General features: G+C 52.9%; 2 protein-coding genes across 2 annotated transcripts; one reads left to right on the forward strand and one right to left on the reverse strand.

Moving 5' to 3' along the window:
* LOC148379088 (cystine/glutamate transporter) lies at nucleotides 1-5,410 on the reverse strand. Its single transcript, XM_088366265.1, has 12 exons — nucleotides 2,635-5,410; nucleotides 2,424-2,550; nucleotides 2,204-2,319; nucleotides 2,020-2,145; nucleotides 1,863-1,962; nucleotides 1,742-1,786; nucleotides 1,553-1,676; nucleotides 1,379-1,482; nucleotides 1,201-1,297; nucleotides 983-1,132; nucleotides 743-920; nucleotides 1-176 (listed from the first exon to the last, which is right to left on the reverse strand). Exons 1-12 carry the CDS (start codon nucleotides 2,840-2,842, stop codon nucleotides 112-114), a joined length of 1,440 nt encoding a protein of 479 aa, XP_088222391.1. The 5' UTR covers nucleotides 2,843-5,410; the 3' UTR covers nucleotides 1-111.
* On the forward strand, nucleotides 142-23,929 carry ppfia2 (PTPRF interacting protein alpha 2). Its single transcript, XM_088366250.1, has 35 exons — nucleotides 142-1,103; nucleotides 1,204-2,150; nucleotides 3,498-3,556; nucleotides 4,912-4,962; nucleotides 5,049-5,440; nucleotides 7,411-7,666; nucleotides 14,826-14,927; nucleotides 15,002-15,166; nucleotides 15,227-15,301; nucleotides 15,737-15,847; nucleotides 15,926-16,150; nucleotides 16,222-16,368; nucleotides 16,443-16,577; nucleotides 16,650-16,733; nucleotides 16,803-16,934; nucleotides 17,008-17,070; nucleotides 17,135-17,226; nucleotides 17,301-17,433; nucleotides 17,678-17,901; nucleotides 17,988-18,243; nucleotides 18,328-18,357; nucleotides 18,421-18,551; nucleotides 18,624-18,808; nucleotides 18,894-18,984; nucleotides 20,082-20,163; nucleotides 20,224-20,424; nucleotides 20,886-20,948; nucleotides 21,106-21,138; nucleotides 21,214-21,389; nucleotides 21,463-21,560; nucleotides 21,626-21,801; nucleotides 21,876-21,944; nucleotides 22,006-22,162; nucleotides 22,563-22,647; nucleotides 23,102-23,929. The coding sequence occupies exons 6-34, from the start codon at nucleotides 7,418-7,420 to the stop codon at nucleotides 22,619-22,621; spliced, it is 3,744 nt and encodes a 1,247-aa protein (XP_088222376.1). The 5' UTR covers nucleotides 142-1,103; nucleotides 1,204-2,150; nucleotides 3,498-3,556; nucleotides 4,912-4,962; nucleotides 5,049-5,440; nucleotides 7,411-7,417; the 3' UTR covers nucleotides 22,622-22,647; nucleotides 23,102-23,929.
* Nucleotides 23,930-24,083: the final 154 nt, after the last annotated feature.

Below are 24,083 nucleotides of genomic sequence, written 5' to 3' on the forward strand. Positions count from 1 at the left end.
TTTTGCGCTCAAGTTTATTTCAGCCTTTCGATTAGGTGAAAGGAAGCCTGGGCAAATATTGTCTTCTACAATTGTCACTTGATAGGTTGGGTGGTAGGTTGGGCTTTGTCCTCAGTAGGTCTTCACCTCCTGTTGGGCCACTTGGAGAAGGATCTGGATCTTTTTGCTGCACTTATCTGAGGAAAGAAAAAAGTCGTCACCTTTTCCACTCTTTGAGTTATGTTTGTGAATGTAAACAACTTTTTAGGAGCTTTTACTGCAATATTTATGGATATTTTTGAGTAACTTTCTACAATGTTTAATTTTATAAGATGCATTTGTATTGTCACATTTTTGTCACCGTCATGTTTTTCTAGTTTATTTTTCAATTCAATGTTTGGCACTTTAAATGATTTTTTTCCCCCATTCTTGATATATTTTCTAAAATTCTTAGTTCTAACGTGGTGTGATGTTTTTTTCAGTTAAATGATAATTCATTTTTATTTTTGGGGGCGGTTGCAAACTTTTCTGTGACATTTTTCCATTTGACTTATTCTTTGACTGTCCCTCAACTTGTATGTAAACTTTTTTATTTTTTCCTAATATGTTGATTTGTGTCACTATGCATTTTACAAATAATTTCTCCGATTTCTATGCGACTTCCCTTCAGTGTGAGTCGTGGAGGAGACACCGAAGTGTTTTTGGTGGCTATCGCTAACATTTTCTTCGTCGGCGTCAGGTGTGGGGACGCGACGCGACTCACTGAGCAAGCGTCTCAATCTGGGCGGCAGTCGGGACCGACGCACGGTGGCGTAGTACACTGGAACCCCGGTCAACGTCAACACGCAGCTGAGTCCCGTGTTCCAGGGATCCGAGTACAGCGACAAGCCCACGATGAAGAAGCACACCGAGGTGAAGGTGATGGCGATGACCAGGGGGACCTGCCCGACGCCATCGGTGAGTCAACCACCACCACCACGAGGGAATTGTCGACGTTTCTCACCTTGAAAGGCCGAGGGAGCTGCGGGAAGCGGTGGCGGTGCACCAACATCCCCAGCGTTGCCAAGGCGATGAAGAACCAGCGTGCAAAGGAGGCCAAGCTGATGAGGTGTTGGATCTCCTCGGTGAGCAGCATCAGCACCACCAATGGGTACTGCACGGGCAGTTTGAAGCGCACGTCACGTTTTCCTGACTTTCCCGTGAAATCGGCACATCTTTTACCAGAAACAAGACTGCTGGAAGCGGCGTGCGCCGGTGGATGTGAATCATGGAGAAGATGTTAGGCCAGTGACCCTCTCTGGCCCCCACAAACAGCATCCTTGGCACAAAAGCAACGGTAAGGGGCATTTCTGAATTTCCCGATTAGACGTCATGCCGCAGCAACCAAGAAAAAGTTCACCTGGGTGCGGTTAAGAAGCCCCCGTTGAGAGCTCCCAGACAGGACAGCGCCACCAGGAGGGGAATGACGGGTGACACGGCCTGGAGCGCGCGGTTGGCGAACGTCTGCCAGGGACAAACAGGCAAGTTCACGCAATCAAATGTCACAACTTTGTCAAAGGCGTGACTGACTGACCACAGCCACGGCTTCAGACGCCAGCAGCTCCCCAGGCGTCATCACGGTGTAGTAGGACACGTTGACGAGCACGTAGAGCACTGTCACCGTCACCATGGAGCAAATAACAGCCAGCGGGATAGTCCTGAAGACCCACGGCGACACTCTGGCACACCTCGCCCCAAATCACATGAATATAAGACGTCCTACCTGTTTGGGTTGATGATTTCCTCCGTCACCATGTTGAGATAAAACCTACGAGAAAGAGCTGAGCTCTGAGCGGCTGACATAATTGCTTTGTTTGATTCTCACGCACGTCTGCACCGCTCACCATCCTCCGTATGCGTACAGGCCGTTGTAAAAGGCCAGCGGCAGCCTCTCCGGCGTCAACGCCTCCAGCTCGAAGCCTTTCTGGAAGTTCTCCGTCTTGCCTGAGAAGACCAATGCCGTGTTTCAAAGTCTGGCTTCCACCACAGCCCGCAGCCCACCTTTGGTTAGCGCCATGACTCCGGCCACGATGATTAGGACCAGGGCGAAGGTCTTGATGAAGGTCAAGGTGACCTGGGTGCGAGTGGCGGCGGTGACGCTCCAGCAGTTGACGGCCACCACGAAGGCTGCGGTGAGTAGAAAAAGTGCATTGTGGGAGAAGGGGAAAGGGCGGCATGTACTTACTCACTCCCAGCAGGCTGACCAATCGGATGAGAGCCGTGGGGGCTTCGCAGGGAGCAAAGAATGGCTCCACCACGTAGCGACCGAAAGCTAGCGACACGTAGGAGGCCGCGGCCGGCCTGGGAGCAAAACAAGTACGTGACATCATGGGGATTTTTTTTTTTTTTAAATTATGTAGATAGTAAGGGATGAGTGAATAACTTCAAACTCCTAATTACTCCACCGGATTAAGATGAACTCTGCCCACAGGCGTAAAAAGGCAGGAAGTGGCCCCAGGGTCTCCAGGAGATAAGTGTAGTGGCCCCCCGATTTGCTGAAAGTGGTACCCAGTTCAGCGTAGCACAACGCTCCTAATGGCACACATGGCCAAAAAAAACCTTCAAACCTGCCACTGTGCCCAATCGCAATGAACATTCAAGAACGGCGGCATCTACCAAACAAGGAGAGCAGCCCACAGAGCGTCCACACGACCAGCGAGAGGCCCACGCTGCCGCTGTTCAGTAGAACCCCCTTGGGGGCGATGAAGATGCCGCTCCCCACCACCGTGCCGAGGATCAAAGAGGCGGCGGCCACCGGCCCGATCTGCCGCCGCAAGTGCACCGCCTCGTCCCGCCGAGCGCCGTCGTCCTCCTTCTGCATCATGCCGCCGACCTCAACCCAAGATGCTCTGTCGGGCCCCTTCAAAAAAGTTTAGCGATCCTCGCCGTGCCCCCCAACTTCTTCATTCGCTGATTGGCTCTCGCTGAAGTGGCCCAAAGCCAACCAGCGCTCCCCCCGGGCCTCAAAGACTAACCGGCCGTTTACATGCTGGAGGCCCCAGTTTTGTTTTTATGTGTGACACAGAAAAGGAGGAGTTAGGAGGGAGGGAGGGAGGAAAGGAAGGGTGCAGCTGCACGAAACCGGTGCAACAACATGTCTAACGAGACCCCGCTTGCACTCGTGCACCCTTGCATTCCATTATAATTTTGCCACTTAAATCCAAAAGTGAGAAATGGGGGCATCCTTAACCTAAAAGTAGTAGTTTAAAAAAATCAGGGAAGGTTTTGAGCCATTACAGAAGATGGATGGATGGATGGATGGATGGATGGATGGATGGATGGATGGATGGATGGATGGATGGATGGATGGATGGATGGATGGATGGATAAGTTGATTTTTTTGCCCTGCGGCACTTCCTTTTTCTTCCACAAGAGGGCAGCGTAAACACATTGGTTCCTAAATTAGGTTTTTTTTTTTCTTCTGGCAGCAATGTTTTTTCCCCCTCTAACTCCCCCAAATGTCTTGTTCTTTTTTGCAGAAGTTAAAGTGGCATGATGCTCCAGGAGTGCTCCCATCAACCTCAGCTGCTTCCCCAGTGTAAGTCAAGCCAATACATTTTTCCTCATATTATTGTCTGAGGCACACCTGTCTCTGGTCCCAATGACATTTTCAAAGCTGTAAACCTGCGACCCAATACTTTTGTCCATCTTGATTCAACCGTGTTGCAATATTTGTCCATTCTGGTTTGCCGCCATTTTGGCCCCAGAAGAACAAGTGGCAGTGCTGCTTTTGCTGCAGCTGCTACAGCTGCGTTTTTGGAGAGGGAGGGAAGGTGTGTCCTCCGTTCTAGACTTCATGGCGTCACTGTGACCAAACACCTCGGGCCGCTTCTTGTTGCTAGGATACGCCTCCTCCCGACCGAGCTCTCCACGCCGCCATTGTGGAGTAGCACCAAGATGGCCTTGGAAGATTTAAAGAGACATCATGGACAAAAGACAATGTGTGTCTTAGCAGTTTAATTCCCAGAAAGTCAGAAAAATACTGGTGGGGGGGTATTTTCACATTTTCTTTCTTCAAAAAATTGGGATTTTATTTTCTATATGGGCCAGTTTGAGAACATCCTCGTGAAGAAACTCCAAAGCTCAGCTCACCTTCTCCAACTGTCCAAAAACGCGGCCACGCTCGCATGATGTGACTTTTCCCAACTCCCATCAGAGGGGCTTGGAACGTCCCGCTGAGTCATCTTCTTTCCAACCCAATCAAGAATTCATGATTTTGATGACTCACATCACAGACGCATCCTTTGGACGCAACCGGAAGGAAGAACGTGGCAATTCCGCTGCCGTTTGCCGGCCGGCGTTTCCTTTCCTGCACGCCAGTCTGAATTATTGATGATGCTGACGACACCAGAAGAAGAGGCCTGAGCTTGCCGCACACTTTATAGATATTTTGCAACTTCAATTTTTGAAAATACATTTTCCCGCAAGATGCGAGCGTTTTGTTAGCTTGTTCTCGCGTTGTGAAGCAGATGTTAGGCACATGGCTTCCACCCCCACGAGGGCCACCAAATTGGTGTGTGTTGATCTGCATGTACCTGTGCAGCTGCAGGACGTGCGAGGCATGGAAAAGAAAAAAAAAAATCTTCATTAGCGCCGTCTGTGGGCTTTCGGCCCCAGCTGCCCGGTTGCCTGGCAACTGGAACCCTGCTCGGGCTCATCGGGACCGCATGCAACAGGAGTCCAACATCTGGAAACACGTCCACGTTGAGCCCAGGCTTGAAATAGGAAATGATCGTGGCTGCTGAATGTGACAAAAGTGGTCGTGTTTTGGTGTTTGACAAAACAATGGCAGAAAATGGTGTTTCAGCACCACGGACAGCGACGTCACATGTGTACAATCCAAATCCATGGCAATTGTGAAATGGATTGATTTGGATGCGTTTTCTCTCTCAGGTGGGAGGAAACATGTTGGACAACGCGTGTGCGTTACCACGGCAACCGGAAGTACATATATTCTATTTTTCCGCGTTCTTTCCACTCGTTTGTTCATCAAGATGTATTTACTCCATTTTTTTGTGTTCCTAATCAAGTGTCACCTGCCTCCTGATTGGTTGTCTCTCCTAATGAGGATGAAAAGCACAGCTGCAACTTTAAGACTCCTCTCCCTCCCCCCTACCTCCCTCAATGGTCTCTCCCAGCTCTCCTCCTCCTCCTTGTCCTCGAGCTCTTCTTCTCCGTGAAGCCACCCCGGAAACATGTCGTCGTGGGCACGTCGTCCATGATGATGATGATGATGAGGGTGGCGGCGGTGGCCGCGGAAGCGCGCCGGCCGCGCCTTCCTCCTGCTGCGCGGACGCACCACTGAGGCCATCCTGTGTTTTTTTTTTTTTTTGTTTTCTTTTTTTTTCATCTGGGAAAGGAGGTGCATGCGCAGGCTGCAGACAAGCGGAGCGTCGGCATCGTGAACGCGCACGGAAAGAAGGTAAGCGCGCTCCTGACCTACATCGCCAAGGTGATTGTGTGCGTGCTTGACATTGCCAGGGGGGGGGGTTGGGGATTGGGGGGGTTCTTGGTGGCATGATGTAATGCACTTGAGACAATAGACAAGCATGCCCCCCCCCCCCCACCCCCACCAATACACACACAGGCGCCGCTCTTTAGCGTCAGGCTTTTTGAATGAATGAACACACGCATGCATTAAGCGCACGCTCACGTGCACTCGAGGGGGAACGGCCGCCGGCATAGAGGAGACGTCATCTTTACGTTCAACACACACACACGCTCAACTGTCGAGCCGATTGAATGAATGAGCATGCAAACGTGCTCAACACACACACACAGACCGATGGAATGTCTGCAAGAATATCGTTTTCACAATGTCGATACATCCTCGACACACACGCTCTATTTCTATAAAATATAACAATCTCGGGACACTAGACACATAGAACAAATACTGTGTGTATGTGTGTGTGTGTTAAAATACACGCCAAACAAACAAAGTGATCAATGACAAAAATGGCCAAAATGATCTTTTCAGAGGTGTGTCCCAATACTTTTGTCTCAAAGCGCCACTTCACTCACGGATGAATGCTGACTGTTCCTGCAAAGGAATTGCGGGCACACATCCACACTGTCCGACTGTTGACAGAGCCAGAAATGCTAACCCAGAGTTAGCTTTGATAGCAAATCAACACGAGAAGGTTTGATATTATCTGGAGCCATTGGACAGGCTGCATCAGTGCCAGCGCCGCTCCATTCATAAGCGCCGTTGCAAAACATTCAGTGTGGCTAATGGAGTCGTGTTGCGAGAGGACGCCGCAAAACATTTCATCTCTAATGAGCTTCCCATTATCACACCTGCCGCCGTAGCCGTTCCGTTTCATCTTCCGCCATCCGCTCGGGCCCGTCAAAAATGGACCGATTGATTTCCTGACAGAGCTGATCTTTGACTCCCTTTAATTAGCGTTGGCATTTTGCCCGTCCTGTTTGAGAACTTGTCGAGCTTCCTCAAGCAGCCGACGATTGCAAAAAAAAATCGGCCGATGAATGTAAAAATGTCCTTTCCTCCCGCTTATCTCTAAAGAACCTTTTGATGCACGCTCGAGGCCGGCGCCGCTTTTTCTTTCTCCAAATTTCTTTAGTTGGCACGCTCCCACTTATCTCCACGCACAAACGTTAGCGTCGTTAACGAGATTAGCTGGAGGTGATTGACGGAATTAGCTGGAGCGTGCCGGTTTGTTCGCATTGCGGACGCTAACGGGGTTCTATTCACGTGTGATCAAAGTCATTCATTTTTAGCACGTTAGCTGGCCGCTCTGCAACCTATCGATTCTTCGTAGATGGCGCCAATGATTTAGCGGACCGTCACGGCGGTGGCGTGCGCCGTGTAGCAGAAAAACGTCAATTAACGGCGCTTGTCCAAGGAAACATAAAACACGGGCCTCCATCTTGATGTACGAGCCGCCGATCCGTTTGGAATGCATCAGCCAGTTGGCGCGCTCTCCTGCTTAAACGTTAGCGGATGGCGGCTGAATAGCGAGCTACGGGGACTCTGGCCGGAGCGTCTGGCAGTCTTGCCAGAACCCGCTGGGACGCCGGCCCGACATTAAAAGCCCGGCCAGGACCGGGGTTGGCGCGAGTGCTGCATCTCAAGCGGCTTCCTGGTCTCAGCTGGCCAGTCTTTAGCCTCCCCGTGACCAAAGTTTCGCGAATGTAGGCCAAATGCGCTTCTCACGCCACCGCTCGGGTTTGAAACGCAAACCGTGGCGAGCCCCGTCGGGCGCGCTGTCAGCATTATTAGAAATAAACGTGACAGTCGAGCTAGCGTTAGCCCGAAAGGCCGCGGCCTAATTTGTTTGATTTCGGGACAAGAGATCAGAGTCCAACAATTCTCTCGGGATGAAAGTTTCGACAGATGGCACGGGGTTGACGCCGACCGTTGTCTTTCAGCGTCAAGATGATGTGCGAGGTGATGCCCACCATCAGCGAGGACACGGCGCTGAGCCAGCGCGGCTCGCAGAGCAGCTCGTCGGACCCGGACTCGCACTTTGAGCAGCTGATGGTCAACATGTTGGACGAGCGAGACCGCCTGCTGGACACGCTGAGGGAGACGCAGGAGAGCCTGGCTCTGTCCCAGCAGCACCTGCAGGACGTCGTCTACGACCGGGACTCGCTGCAGAGGCAGCTCAGCTCCGCCCTGCCCCAGGTAGGATCACCCCTCATCTTCTTTCGGAGCTGCTTTAAGAGATCGAGGTCCGGTCCGTGCGAGCGTATCAGTGTCCTCGTTTTGAAGATGCGGCCTTTTGAATGTGATGTCGCTTCCTGACGCCCCGCAGCCAAATTTAGCGCCGCCGCTGCTAACGTCTCAGCGCTCGGATGCTCTTTGCGCGGTTGTCCCGGCTCGACCCTGGCGTGGCGGCGCCGTATCCGTGCAAACGTTGCCACGCACCCCGGCGGGTGAAATAAAGCCACTGTGGCCAAGGACGCAAGTGGAGGCTAGCTCGGACACTATCGCGCCGTCGCAGGCTGCGCGGCGCTCTGCTGAGCACTCTACTGGAAGGGGGAGGGGCCGTGCCAAGGGCCTTCGGGTAGCCCCCCCCCCCCCCTTTTCCGAGCGTTTTGCTTCCTGCTCGGCCAGCTCATAGCGGTAATCGTTGACCGGAACGAGCTCGGGTGATTCCTTTCAGCGCCCAGATTATGATAGGCACCCGAATTGTGTTTTGAAAAAGGAACGGCGCCTCTCCCGCCAATGTTAATAGGCTCTTCCCAACCGTGACATTTGAATTCCCGATGGCTTCGACGGCTGACCTTTTTATCTCGTCGTATAAATCTCCAATATCAAGATTTACTATTTACTATTATTTCTTCTCCGGCGGCGACCGAATAGCGTTCGTGGGGGCTCACACCAGGACACAATCTGGATCGTAAGCTACTGTACTTCCCCTCTAGGCCTGTCAGCTGGCCTTCCCTTCTTCTGCATCACATGACCCTTCCCCGAGATGGCTGGGGAGGGGAGGGGAGGGCAGCGGAGTGTACGTGCCGCTGTGTAGTTTATTTCTGACAAGCATCGATTGTTTTTGCATCTGAGTGAGCCTTTTATCTCCGGCGGCGTCCGGAGCGGTCCCGACAGAGGCGACCGATCAATACGGTGCAAAAGGTTAAGGCCTGATTAAGGTGAAAAATCGCTAGTCTCGGAGAAGCAGACGGGAGGGGAAGGCGTTGGGATCGGAGCGACGTGCAACTTCCAAAGTTTTCCCAGAAAAGACGTCATTGATCTTTGGCTGGGTTCCTATGAAAGGAAAAACGTGTGAGGAGCATGAGTCAGCAAAATGTACGCCTCAAAGGCTTTGCGTCGCTCACCGGGAAACGATAACCCGGTCTGAGATCAGTCGCTCCATTTGAACGCCAGGAATAGAAGGTGATGTCGTGAGATCAGTTCGAAATCATATTCCGGTAGCTTGTAGCTATGTTAATGTTTTAGCTTCGGGTGCTTAGGCCAAATTCTGTTTGAAGGTGAAACATAACGAGGTAACCAGATGTTTCTCGTCGCCTCGGGTGTCCGACCCATCTTGTCGGGGAACGTCGATCGCGTGTCGGTAGGCTAACGCAGCGTGAACGCCATCCGGGGCGTCACCGCGGGGTCGGCTTGACATAGTAATTCACGACGGTCGTTATTTGACGTGAGACGTACCGCGGATAATCGCAGGCGAACTTCCTCTTAAACGAGAGGTTCGGCCCACCGAGCGCCGCTTCGCTTCCTGCTTCTTCACGAAAGAAGAAAAGGCTGTGATTAGCGGCTCGGAATTAGCGCAGCGCCGCGCCATTGCAGATGGCAAACGGTTTTCGACCGCCGATCAACAACTGTTAAACGGCAATAAAGCGTGCGGAAAAGGAGCGCAGACGTGGAGGTCGCGCTTCATTTTGTCACGATATGTCATCTTGAAGCCGGGCTAGTTAGGCTAAAGCTACTTAGCGGAGTCACATTCCCCACCTTGCTCCTTTTCTCCTTGACGGCAATGTTGTAGTCCCGTGGCATCTCGTTGGCCGCAGCAACGCTTAGCAAAATGTTCCCATTGTTTCGCCCGACAAAGAGGCGTTTGAGCGCGACCGGCATGTGAGCGTCACAGGTTTGGCCGTGCGGAGCCGCAGGGCGACCAAAGAGGAACCTGTGATTGGGGATCCAAATTTAGATAGCGCCGCTAATGGATATCCCTTTCGGCATTTCATCAGCCAGACGCTGAAATCAGCGCTGTAGAAGAAAAGTCTCCACTCATCATCTCCGACTTGGCCGGCCACTTCCTGTCGACTTAATGGATCGCCCGCCGTTTCCGCTGCCATTCATTCCACGCTAATGGGTATCAACGCCACCTTTGCGCGCTAATCGGCTAGCGGGGAAAATATGAGCGCTCTGAGGCAAGATTGTAGCGTGTGCGAGCGTGGCAGCCGCATGACACGTGGCCGGCCGTGTGAGTGAGTGACAGCTAAAAAAAAAAAAAAAAGTAGGTCACGGCCAAACGTCGCCGCTGGTGAGATGCGATCAAAGGTGAAGAACTGTGAAATTGGCAAGTAAGTCATATTTTGCAAAGTATTCATATAGGTTCATATTGACTTACAGAAAATGGCAGCAAAGCACTACTTTAGTCTAAATGACCGTCCTTCTTAGCAGCGGCTCGCCACACCAGTCGTCCTCTTGTAGCATTAGCTGCACGTTAAACCCATGACAACCCGAGGCCCGACACAAAGACCACTTTTGTTAGCCGTCGCTCGTCACGCGAGCTGAATTAGCACGATTAGCATGAGATCAAGGCCCAAACAATCTTTTGATGACAAACGGCAGACTGACGAGGAACACGGGACCGTTTTGAATCGGCAGTGGGCATCAGGCTAGTTTTAGACATGCAAACTTTCTATTTTTCATTTCATTTACATCTAAGAATAGCAACACTTGTGAGCCAGCAGATATTTTTATCCACCATTTCACAGATGAGGAAAGAATAAAGCTGTTTGTTGTTTTTAATGCTCAAGTCAGGTGTATGTTTTTTTCCTTATCAAAAAGCCTATTTAATAAATATGAAGGCATACAGATGTTGCCCTCTTTTGGCCAAATTACGTATTACACTCAGCTCAACGTTTCTGACAAATGTGGTTTATTTCGACGCGCTGTCCATTGTTGTCCACTGGAGGGCGCCATTGAACTTTAAAGTTGTTATACGATCGGGAATGACCTTCAGCAAGGAGTTTGTGCATCTCAAACTGCATTTTGGTGAGCAATGCGGGAATAGACGAAACACAGCTCACCTTTATTCACAGAGCAATTAAAAAAAAACAATATTGTTGTTCCCCAACGGCAATTTTAGCTGTTAAATAACGTCACAAAGACTTTTGCAGGCTCCCTAACCACATTTGGGGGAACTAATGTGGATTTATGTCCCATTTTCCTGCGCTTTTAACCTCGTTAGACTTGCTGGCAAGAAGAAAGGGGCCTCTGTTAGTTTGTATGTTTTTTTTATTTATTTATTTTTTAAATAAATGTGAGTGCCATCCCTCACGAGGGGGCGTTAATGAGGAACTTATGAAATTGCCTCCTCTTCCTCTACCTCCTGCCGGTCGTCAATGGAAAGACAGATGAGTTAAATAAGGTAGAAAAGAAGGAGTGGGAGGCCAACATTTTTATTGCACTTGCTGCACATTCAAAATGAGGCTCAAACAAAAACAGATTCTCTCTGTCTAGTTGATGCTTTCTATGCTTTTAATGTCTGAAAGTCAAATTTCATTTTTGTTTTCAACATGGTATGGCATATAATTGGCTAAGTTTGTGGCTCTGGCGCCACCTGTCGGTGCAGTGTGCACACGACAGCCTTTACTGTCCTTCTACTGTACTTTAAATCCCAATGAAAATGTCTGTCCGTTGCAAAATCTTTCCAAATTATTTGGAGTCATGCATTGACGTATTTCTTTGCAATGATGTCGCCTCGCTGCCTCGGGGCGAGTCTTGTTGTGATGCGCTCGCAGCTGATTGGTTCGCGGGGAGGAAGAGGGGTAGTGGAGGCGGAGGTAGGGGCAGAGAGTGGGGGGACTTGGCTGTCGGTTGCTGAGTCGTGCTTAATCCATCGCAGCGGCGTCGGGCGTCTCCATGTCACCATGGAACCTGATTGACGCGGTTCCTCCTCGGGCTCTCCGCTGCTGGGCGGCTCGCGCGGGCACGCCGCCGCCGCTCGCCGCCACCGCCTGCTGCGCGCGCACACGCGTGCTGATTGTGTTGGGTTTTTTTTTTTCCTCCCCTGTCTTTTGTTTGCTCGACGCCAGTCATGTCCTGATCTGGGATGTTGCATAGTGGCGAGTTGCGGTGGGGATTATGATTTTCTCGGAGCTGAGCGCGGGGACAAACTCCCCCAAGGCGCACCCGCCCAACGGCACCAGGTTCTACACCTTCCAGGCAAGTCACGTGACTTTGACATGGAATCTCCCGACTCAATTAGACAAGAAAGAGAATTGTTGATCATGCTTTGGAGCTTTTAGTGCGAGAAGATCTGCTCATGAATGTGGTGCCTTCTTAGCCTTTGCAGAAACATCACTTGACACTTTTGCAAGTGCAGCTGACACTATGCATTAGACTGCATTTTATTTAAATTATTTATGTGCTTGAAATGTATTATTTTATTTCGGTATGTGATATTGCAATTTCGTAATCACCCAATCGGTTTGGGCCTTTCTCATCCGGGTGGGTCTCAGGTGTCAGGTTGGTAAAAGGGGGTGGGGTGCTCCTCTATGGCCCAAAAAGACTTCCTGCGATGGAAAGTCGTTGTTGACGAAGGAATCTGCTGATTTCCTGCAAATCTGTGTAGACACAGCTGCACAATCTTCCTCCTCTGACACTTCTGGCATGACAACATGTTTGCGCACAGCCTGAGGGGATGGTGGGGGCGGGGGGGGCAACGACGGAGATGAACATCTCAGCCACAACGCAGCACCTCCATTCTGTAATTGAATTCTCTTTAATTGCTAACGGGGAATCGGCACGCCGAAGGGGATTCGAGGAGTAGTCGACCAAGCACGGGTGAAGCTAAGCTACTTCCCGTGTGGGAACTCCAACCGTCTCTGACAGCTGTCAATCAAACGTGGACGTGGCAGCTCTTTGTGTGTTTGGTGTCCGCATGCAAATGAGGGCGGGCGCGATCGATGCGCAGAGAGACGTTTGACCTTTGGCATTGTTTGCGAGTTGACACACGTGTAATTGCGCACGCTGCATCGGTCACTTGACTGTGCACGCCGAAGGAGGCGTTTGCCCTATTTTCTATCTTTCTTTTTTTTTCAATCAGAGTTTAAAATCCGTGCGGGGCAGATGGGCGATGCCGTTTGACCCACTTTGATGGATTCCACTGCGATTAAAAGGATGAGCGCGCTTTCGAATGCAAGCCCCCCCCCCCCAGCTCCATTGTGTCATCTATGTCCCGGATATGCTAAATAGTTAGCTTTGTAGCGGGCAATTAGCTTCAGTGTGTCATGAGCAACACACTCAAAATCAAGTTGCCCTGGACATGTCAACCTCCAACGCCTCGCTCTCCATGGTGCTGAAGCAGGAAATATGCGTTGCCCCTCCTTGGCTCTTTTATTTTATGAGCATCGTAAAGGGAGCGGCGGGAGATGTCTGCTCTGCTCTGTCATTAACTCAAACTCTTGTCCTCTTGGAGATTCTCACGGATGGATTAAGTGGCGGCGTGTTTGGCGACGGGCGCCAGATTTGTTGTTGCGTGGCGAGCTCTCCCGCTGTGTTGTTGCGGCGGCGTTATTACGGCAGCCCCCGCCCGCCCCCCGGCCGGCCGGCGCCCTCGTTAATAATGCAAGGCTCATAAAAATCCGGATGTGTTCAATTAGCCCGCCTTTGCTTTTTTGCCGTTAAAGTGCTGCCAATGTTCCTCAGGCTCCTGAAACGGGTCTATTGGGTTTTTTTTTTTTAGCTCTGGTCGGGAATCTGCGGGTGGCGACCTTTTGCTCAGACTGGAAAGACGCCTCGGGGCGATCAATAGATGCGACGAAGTCCATTACACCCGAGAAAGTGAATTGTCCCGATCTGTTGGATATCAAGTCAGCTGGGATAGCATGTAGCGGCTAGCTCTGTTGTTCACCACAAACGTGACACAGAAGCGTGACAAGCTGATAAAGACAATTTTTTTCCCTCACTCTTGTTTGACTGATTGATTAGATGTTGATGAATATATTGATCTGGATCAATGTCAATATGGATTGTGTGCATCTCAGTCTCACTCGGAGATGATTTTCTGTTTGCGACGGCCATGATGCCGAGATGACAATTTGATTTTATCTGACCTGAGCCTCACGACACCCCTCGGGAAGGGGGGGGGGGCACCTGCCCATCCGTCGTCGGTTGCCATGGCAACAGAGACAGTCGCTCACAAAAGATCCGGCCGGGCCGCACCCTCGGGTGCCTGCGATGGTTGAAGGCCAGCTGGCACAGGTGGGCGCTCGCAGGCATGCAACCTGAAGGTGGCGCCTTCGAGGCCCTTCGACGGGGGGAAAAAGAAAAAAAAAGACTTTCCCGGCTGTATTTCTTGGAATGACTTCTGACACGCAGTTCATAGAAAGCTTTCGCAGATGGGACTCGAGGATCTAATTTTGGCTCCGGCGTCTTTCGCGTTCTTCCCAATGCAAAGTGGCAGCATGCTGTTTTCCCCCTTCAAAGAGCCACGCCTATTTTTAGACTCACCAGATCATTTAGTCCAGGCCTCATCACATGAGACGCTGGAACTGGAAATTAAACGAAAATAGATTTTTTTACAAAAGTTTACGAACCCCGCTTTGTGTTTCTGACAAACTTGCAACACGAATAGCGAGCTTACGTGCTTCGCTATGGTAACGGAGCTGCGGTTGCCACGGTGACCAGCGTGCTGGGATGCGGATGAGGAGATGCTCTTTTTTTTTTTTTCTTCCCCCGAGGCATCGTCGTTAGCAAGTTGATCATCCGTGCGCCGAGATTTGCCCAAACCGCTCGGATTTCCGTTTTTAATTAGGGATGAATGTTATAAAGAATCGGAGGCAATATTCTTCCCCACATTTTGACCTCCCCCAAGCAGACACAGCTTCCTTCCTTCCTTGAGACCTTTCCCCAAATGCCAGCGATCGCTAGCATGGGGTATGACGCTAACGTGTGTTGACCCCTGGCACGGCAGGGGGCGGGGCCAAAGCTGGCAAGCTAACCGAATGGCGTCGGCCGTCATCTTTAACCTGTTGCCCTTTTAAAAATGGCAACCGGTGGCTCACCTCAAAGACTTTCGTTTGTCAAGGCGGAACCTTTGAGAGAGCAATTGGAGCCGACGTTTTTGCATCTGCTCTTCTTCAACGTTTAGGAGTTTGCCGCTCTCACCAAGGAGCTCAACGCCTGCCGGGAGCAGCTGCTGGAGAAGGAAGAGGAGATCTCGGAGCTGAAGGCCGAGAGGAACAACACCAGGGTGAGCGAACTCCGTCCTCCTTCTCCAACCTCGGCCTGTGCACGATGGAGAACGGCTGCTCTTTGTCCGCGCAGTTGCTGTTGGAGCATCTGGAATGTTTGGTGTCCCGACACGAGCGCTCGCTGCGCATGACGGTGGTCAAGAGGCAGGCGCAGTCCCCCTCGGGGGTCTCCAGCGAGGTGGAGGTCCTCAAGGCCCTCAAGTCCTTGTTCGAACACCACAAAGCTCTCGACGAGAAGGTGCGCGACGTCAAAAGCCGCCTCGCCGAGTCCAGGTTGAAAATGATTCTCCTGTCGCAGGTGCGAGAGCGACTGCGGGTGTCGCTGGAGAGGGTGTCCGCCTTGGAGGAGGAGCTTACGGCAGCCAATCAGGAGGTAGGAAGCAATTCCGAGATTGGAAATCCAATGTCAAAGTTGTCATCGCTATACGACCCGGCGGACCGCCGCGCCGCTTTCGGAATAATTGAACCGTCCGCACCTTCCGGGGCGGCCGCCGGGCGCTAAGTGATTTCTAAAATGACGCAGACGGTTGTCATTCATAAGCGGAAAAAAAAGATGAAGGGAATATCAAATGAGCAGCACAGGGACGGATGAGCGTCGGCGCCATGTCGTTCATGTCAGGCGCTGGCGTGCATGTGTCGTTTGATCTCCCAGCTGGATCGGTGACAGGAACAATGGCCCAGGCCTAATTACGCCTTGGTTAGATTGAATGAGGAGGTGGTGGAGGCTGCACGCTGCAGGCTGCCGTTTTTTTTTTTTTTTCTCCTTTGTACTCGTTTGACATGACGCTTGAGCGCCCCCTGTCTGCAGATCGTGGCCTTACGCGAGCAGAATGCTCACATCCAGAGGAAGGTGGCGTCGGGCGAGGCCGCCGACGACATCCCGGAGGGCGGCGAGACGCAGCACAAGGTCCACAGCAAGGTGCGTCGCCGTGGCGACGGCGAGACTCTCGCCGCAAACCCGTTACCGACACGTTGTCCTTTTCCCGTCCGTCTCAAGCGCCTGTCCAACGGGGCGCTGGAGTCGGCGCCGCGCGAAGCCGGCCAAGTGGTGGAGCTCCAGGACCTGCTGGAGAAGCAGAACTACGAGCTGGCCCAGATGAAGGAGCGCATGTCCTCGCTGTCGTCGCGCGTCTCCGAGGTGGAGCAGGAGCTGGAGACGGCCCGTAAGGACCTCATCAAGTCCGAGGAGATGAACAACAAGTACCAGCGGGACATCAAAGAGGTGACACGCACACATTTTTGTGCGCACTGGCGCTTTGAGAGCTCGTCCTGGGAATGTTTGCGTGCGCGCAGGCCATGTGCCAGAAAGAGGACATGGAGGAGCGCATCGTGACGCTGGAGAAGCGCTACCTGAGCGCCCAACGCGAGTCCACCTCGGTGCACGACATCAACGACAAGCTGGAGAACGAGCTGGCCAACAAGGAGGCCTTCCTCAGGCAGGTGGGTCCCGTCCCATCTCGTCCTGGCCGTTTTGCCGCTCTGGCTTCAAAGCTCTGTTGTTTTTGCACTCCTAGATGGAGGAGAAGAACCGGCAGCTGCAAGAGAGGCTGGAGCTGGCCGAGCAGAAGCTCCAGCAGACCATGCGCAAGGCCGAGACGCTGCCCGAGGTGGAGGCCGAGCTGGCCCAGAGGATCGCCGCGCTCACGAAGGTGAAGTAATGCTCGGCTGACCAAATTTGGAGGTCTTTTTATTTCGGTGTTGAAATGAGTCGCGTGTCGCAGGCGGAAGAACGTCACGGCAACATCGAAGAGCGCATGCGCCACTTGGAATGCCAGCTGGAGGAGAAAAACCAGGAGCTGCTCCGGGTGAGGACGACGGACGAGCGGGTGGCCGGGAGTACGCGGCTCTCATCTTCTCGTTCTCCTTTGCGGCAGGCTCGCCAGCGAGAGAAGATGAACGAGGAGCACAACAAGCGTCTGTCGGACACGGTGGACCGCCTCCTCACCGAGTCCAACGAGCGCCTGCAGTTGCACCTGAAAGAGCGCATGGCCGCGTTGGAGGAGAAGGTTCCCTTGCTCTCGCTTCTCTCCTCCTGGTCTCCTCATCTCATTTGTCTTTTTTTTTTTTTTGCACCTCCAGAATTTACTCATCCAGGACTCGGAGGGCTACAGGAAGCAGTATGAGGAGTCCATACACGAGAAGGTGACTTCTTCAACTGATGAATATGAGCGGAACTCGTGAAGATTTATTTTTTTGGGGGTTGCAGACGCATTTGGCTGAGGAGATTGAGAAGCTGCGGTCAGAATTGGACCAGTTCAGGTTGAGGGTGGGATCCCTCACAGAGCCCACCCTGTCACGGTACGGCTACTTTTTTTTTTCTTCTTCTTCTAATAATTGTAAATAATTGTACAATGACCCGACGTCTCAACCAGGTCTCACCTCGACACTTCGGGCGATCTCCGTTTCTCCCTGGGCTCTCTGGCCGAGACCCAGTCGGACCACTACCGCTCGGCCAAGGTCATACGGCGGCCCAGGCGAGGTCGAGTGGGCCTGCGGGAAACCAAGGTCGGGAGAAGAACTTCAGTCCTACTTGAAATTATTAGTTGTCACCATCATAATAATGCACAATAAAATAAATAATAAATATAATTAAAAAAAATATATATATATGTATGTATGTAATATAAAATATACATAATATATATAATATAAAAAAAAAGATCTAAATCATAAATCTGTATTTGATTGACTTTATTTGACTCAACTGATGAAAAATGTAATCGAAAAAGAGGTTTGATTTGTTGCTCAGGCCAAGTCTCTGGGCGAGCAAGAGTGGCGCTCGCAGCAGCTGGGCGTGGTGGGCGGCGGCGGCCACCATTTTGAGAGCGACACGGAGATGTCCGACATGGACGACGACGACCGGGAGACGCTCTTCAGCTCCATGGACCTCCTCTCGCCCGGCGGACACTCTGACGCGCAAACCTTAGCCATGATGCTTCAGGAGCAACTGGACGCCATCAACAAGGAGATCCGGTCCGCCGCCCACCTTACCGCCGCTTGGATTTTAAAACGCCAAGGCTTCTTCTGGAGGCTGACGTTGAGCGTGGGATTCCGCGCAGGCTGATCCAGGAGGAGAAGGAGTCGACGGAGCTGCGTGCCGAGGAGATCGAGAGCCGCGTGGCCAGCGTCAGCCTGGAGGGCCTGAACCTGGCTCGCATGCACCACCACCACCATCACCACCACGGGGCCTCCATCACCGCCTCGGCCACCGCCTCCTCCCTGGCGTCCTCGTCGCCGCCCAGCGGCCACTCCACGCCCAAGCTGGACCCCCGCAGCCCCGCCCGGGACATGGAGCGCATGGGGGTCATGACGCTGGTACGGTATGAGCTCGCTTGACCGACAAAGCCATCCCAAAGCATTTCCAGACGTTCAATCTTGTCATCAACTGTGTCCCGACAGCCCAGCGATTTGCGCAAGCACCGGCGAAAGGTACGCAAAACTCATCCGCTCGCTCGCCTTTGCTCGGGATCCACGTAACGGACTGTCTGTCAGATCGCCGCGGTGGAAGAGGACGGGCGCGAGGACAAGGCCACCATCAAGTGCGAGACCTCGCCGCCCGCCACGCCGCGCACCGTCCGGATGACTCACACCCTGCCGGCGTCCTCGCACAACGACGCCAGAGGGTAGGCTCGCCGAAATCAGCGCAGCGCCCAACACCTCACTCAACTCTGGTTACCGCGGTGACGGCTCCCCAGGTTGTCCTCCCTGGAAGCGGAAGGCACCACCAGCAGCGTGGCCAGCAGCCAGGACTCGCTGCACAAGCAGCCCAAGAAGAAAGGCATCAAGTCGTCCATCGGCCGCCTCTTCGGCAAGAAGGAGAAAGGCCGCATGGGCCACATGGCGCACATGGCGCACCGCCACGTCATGCTGGATCCGCAAGGTTAGCGCCCCGGCCAGCCGGCCAACCGAGCGAGCCGCGGCGCGGCGGCCCCGACGCGCCTAACCGGCGTCCCATTCGTCCACAGCCACCGCCATGGACGCCGACGTGGCGGGCCAGGAGGCGGGGCTGAGCAAGCTGGGCACGCAGGCCGAGAAGGACCGCCGCCTGAGAAAGAAGTAAGCCGCTCGGTTCCCGTCAGCGCCGCTCCAAGATTTGTTTTGTCTCAATGGATCTCTGTGTTTGATTGGTTGGTTGGTTGCCTAACGAAGAATGCCCTTCCTCGCCCCTCCTCCTCCTCCTTCTTCTTCTTCGGGACGGAGGGCGCCCGAGCCGCCATCTTTTTGCATCTTCCCTCGCACAAATGCATGCCAGCCTGCCGCTCTCCTTCCTGTTTCAGCATCTTGCTCCATGGCCGTGCTCTCGTACTTGTCGTTGTGTGGAAAGCCACCGGAGCATTTCTTCCACGTCCTTTCTATGCGGCTTGTTTGACTTCCCGCCACCGCACGAGACGCCAACCGGATGTCTGTCTGTCTGTCTGTTTGTTTTTGTGTGCCGGATGGTGAAAATGTGGACTAACTGGTGTGTACTTTTTTCTCTCTCCTCCCTTGGCCTCTAACAAAGCGGGTAAGTGGGCAGGACGCGGCGCTGATCTCCACCGTCACACATCCTGTCCTGTCTTAGCCCCCGCCCCCTCCCTTCTTCCTTCTTACAGTCGATTGACAGCTGGATCTGATTTTCACTCCTGGAATGCCACCCTCTTCAATTCTGCGTCTTTATTTGTGTTATGATTTCTCTCATAACCGTTGCCTCTCCCCAGCTATGTTCAGTCGTCACGCCTCGTTAGAATCGAGCTGAACATGCAAACATGAGCTGGCCTCATGTGCTGGACGGAAGAAGAGCCAAAGCGCTTGCCTTGCCTTTGGAAAACGGATCTCCATGCTGTGCCGTGTCCATTTGATATGTTTTTGTTAGGACCTTCCATGCCAGAGACGGTTTCATTTCGCGAGATACCACCTGATTTGTTTTTGTGTGCGTGTGTGTGCGTGCCAAATCTGAGATTTGGTCTTTGCATGTGGGCGGGATTATGCTTACACATGCAAAGTCCACTCAGCTGGCGAGAAATGTCGAGCGGGTAATAAGACGCCACGGCCGTCGCGTGGGCGGACACGGACGATAAACGCTTTGGGAAATAAAGAGTCGTGGCGAGGGAGGGGGGGTGAGAAAATATGCTACGTCCGAGTGATGCCTTCATGTGTCTCCTGTGCGCACGTAGACACGAGCTTCTGGAGGAGGCCAGGAGGAAGGGCTTGCCTTTCGCGCAGTGGGACGGACCCACCGTGGTGGCCTGGCTGGAGGTGAGCACGCCGGCACTCGACGCCTCGTGGCTTCCCGAGTCCAAACTGTTGCGTTTGCAGCTGTGGCTGGGGATGCCGGCGTGGTACGTGGCGGCCTGCCGCGCCAACGTGAAGAGCGGCGCCATCATGTCGGCGCTGTCCGACACGGAGATCCAGCGTGAGATCGGCATCAGCAACCCCCTGCACAGACTCAAACTCCGGCTGGCCATCCAGGAGATGGTCTCGCTCACCAGCCCGTCGGCGCCCCCTACCTCCAGAACCGTGAGTTTGCAAAATAAGGACCCGGTGGTCTGTTTTTTTTTTTCTTTTGTGTCGTGTGTTGTCATGACAACAGTGTCCTCCCGCCGAATGGCGGTTCACCCATCTTTGAAGGTTTGCCACAAAATTGATGCTAATTCCATTAGCCCGTCTACGGTGTTTGACATTGTAGGTTAGCCTCCAGCTAGCGGACACCTCGTGCAGCTGTGTCTGGAAAGTGTCCCCTGCTGCAATTAGCTTTAGCGTGCATGCTAACACGTGTGTGCTGTGTTTTATCCTGTGCCCCCTCCTCCCCCCCCTCCCTTCCCTTTGACGTGGGGCCGTTGGTGGTCTTGACTGTGATGCTTTAACACTGTTGGCTTACAGTGGTGCTGCTCTTCTTCTTTAACGCTGCTTGCGCCTCCTGCTGGACATCTACTACCACCGCACCCCGCCCCTCCGTCTCCGGGGCGCCGCCCTTGTAGCCGTCAGGCAACGTATGGGTGACCCACGAGGAGATGGAGACCATGGCGGCCCCTTCCAAAACGGTCAGTCCCCCCCTCCTGCCACGCCTTAACCAACGCCGCCTGCCCGCCCGCCCGCTCGCTCGCCTTTTCCTTGCCCACGTGGACCCTGGCGTGCTGCTGTTGAGGTTTAAGCCAGTCCTGTGCATGAAAGATGAATTTTCTGTTTGTCTTCTCCCAGAAATCCCAGTCTGAAGAGGGGAGCTGGGCACAAGTAAGGGGAACAAACACGCAAGCGCACCTCGAGTCCAATACGAACCACGTTGAGATTCCCATATTTGCGGTCCAGACGCTGGCTTACGGCGACATGAACCACGAGTGGATCGGCAACGAGTGGCTGCCCAGTCTCGGACTACCTCAGTACCGCAGCTACTTCATGGAGTGCCTGGTGGATGCGCGCATGCTGGACCACCTCACCAAGAAGGACCTGAGGGTGCATCTCAAAATGGTGGACAGCTTCCACAGGTAAGCCAAGCTCCTCAACCTATTTCTCTTCTCACGACTTGACATTGCCCTGCTTTTTTTGCTCTGATCCCAGAACAAGTTTACAATACGGCATCATGTGTCTGAAGAAGCTCAACTACGACAGGAAGGAGCTGGAACGGCGGCGGGAGACGAGCCAGCACGAAATGCGAGGTGACGCTCACAAAGGCAAAGCCGAGGTGAAGGAGCCGAGTAAAGAAGCCGCCTTTGTCCTTCAGACGTGCTGGTGTGGAGCAACGAGCGGGTGGTGCGCTGGGTGCAGAGTATCGGCCTGCGCGACTACGCCGCCATCCTGCACGAGAGCGGCGTGCACGGAGCGCTGGTCGCCCTGGACGACAACTTTGATTACAGCAGCTTGGCCCTGCTCCTCCAGATCCCCATGCAAAACACTCAGGTGGGCCCAAAAGTCCATGGATTCAGAAGAAGAACCGACGCGACATGTTTCTCTCCGTTCTCACCCTTCTTCAGGCCCGTCAGATTCTGGAGCGCGAGTACAATAACCTGCTGGCGCTGGGCACCGACCGGCGGCTGGACGAGGTGAGACAAAACAGGCGCATTGTTCACGATTGCACTTTGACCTCCATTTCTGGTGTGGCAGTGCGACGACAAGGACTTCCGAGGAGCGTCGTGGCGGCGCCAGTTCCCGCCGCGGGACGTGCACGGCATCAGCATGATGCCCGGCTCGGCCGAGACGCTGCCGGCCGGCTTCCGTCTGACCACCACGTCGGGCCACTCGCGCAGGCTCCCGCCCGACGGTAAGCCGCCCGTCGTATTGTCCGACACGCGGCCAAACTTGACTTTGCCGCTCTGTTCCGGCCGCGCGGCAGTCCTTTACGAGGTGCCCGACGACGGCTGCGATGACGTGTATTTGGATTGGTTCTAAGGTCAGCTATGCCCCGCCCCCCCACGTGTCCCGCCCCCTAATCAAAGTGGGCCGTGAGTGTCGTGGTGGCTGTGCCCCCCCCCCAACCCCCTCGCCCCAACGAGCAAACAGCCTCTTTGCCCGCTTAACTACTTTTTACGCGGCTGTTGCTAGGCGGAGCAAAGTAAAGGAAGCCATGAGCCACGTTTGGCCAGCCGTGCTCTCAAGTGTCGTCTTTGCTTGCGTCCGCTGATCACGTCTCTTTGTCGCCCCCTGCTGTCCCTTCCCCACAGTGGGCGCCTCGACGGTTCAGCGCCTGGACAGCTCCACGGTGAGAACCTACTCGTGCTGAGGAGACGGACCTTAACGTGTACCGCTGTATGTAACACACAGAACGACACCGACCGACCGCCGCTTCCTTTTTTTTTTTCTTCCCCTGGAGGCTTGGCACATCTTTGCTCGGCCACGTCGCCATTTTGGGAGGCACAAAAATACGCCAAACAATACAGCATATATTTTATATATATATGGGACATATCCTTCCATGCCGCTTGCTTGACATTTTTCTACCAGTCTGGCAGCGGCAACAATTTTTTAAATTTTTTTTTATGATGGGCTGTGCTGTGGATTTCATCCTCAGCATTCACACGCTTCAGCAGGCATTTTCATTTGCGTAAAGGCTTCGACATATCAGACCACAATGGATGTTTCTTGTTATTACTCCTTGGCTTCTCTGACTTTTTCCAATGGCACGTCAAGGCGGTGAACAGCCGCCGTGGGCCTCGACAGCCCCACGTCGTCCCCTCACAACCTGCTTTTTTCTTTTTCGTAGGTCCAGTTCTGAGCGGAGCCGCTGGACGGGCCCACACACGGGGTGTGGGGTCTTCCCGTGTGGGGAGGGGCCAAGGTCGGGGGGCTACGCCATCGGGATAACCGCGCACTGCCAAGAAGCCCCTCGTCTCCCCGCCTCCCTCATGCCTCCAACAAATCTCTTATTTCTCAAATGTGGACGCCAGCCAGCCGCCGCCTTCGGTGCTAAACTCTCTCGCAGCGGGCTGGTCGACATTTCCCTAAAGCGTACTGTGTATTTCAAGTTGGTTATGTAAATTCATATAAATAGGACATTTTTTTAATATATATATATATGTGTAAAAAAAAAAAGAAAGAAAGATTATTGAGCAAATAAGAAGTTAGTGGACCATAGATGAATAATATATGCTGCTCTCGGAACCCTGGCAAACTTTCTATTTTTTTTTTTTTTTTTAATTTGGGGGAAGGCAAACTCCTCGGAGGATGCCATCACCGCCCTCTAGTGGCCGGAGGACTAACAAAGCACACGAGCAACCCGTAGTAACTCAGCGGGGAAGGCAGCCTCAGCTCATTGTGTGCACGTGTGTGTGTGTGTGTGTTTAAAAAAAAAAAAAAAAGCCAGAAACGCTTGGTGTCACTCGACGTTTTCCGTCTCTGAACTTCTGATGGACTCAAATGTTTGTTTTGGAAGTCTTACAATTTGCACGAACGCAGACATCATCACGGTTCCATTTTGTGTGAATACGTTTTGATTTATTTTGGACTTCTTGTACGTACGTACGTACGTCGGTGGTGGAAAACCTTCAAGTGGTGAGCAAAAAAAAAAGACATTAAAAGCAAAAACGACCGAGTGGATGGTTTCATTCTTCAAGAAACACATTCAGAAGTGCAAGGTGGTTGAATTGACGGAGGAACTAGGAAGTAGTGCTCTTAAACGTCACATGACGTCACGATCGGCAGACGTCATTCGACGAGGAGGGCGGCCTACACGTCATTTTTTTTTT

This window comes from Syngnathus floridae, chromosome 22 (genome assembly GCF_059516105.1).
Source record: "Syngnathus floridae isolate MCC-2025c chromosome 22, RoL_Sflo_1.0, whole genome shotgun sequence".
NCBI lineage: Eukaryota > Metazoa > Chordata > Actinopteri > Syngnathiformes > Syngnathidae > Syngnathus > Syngnathus floridae.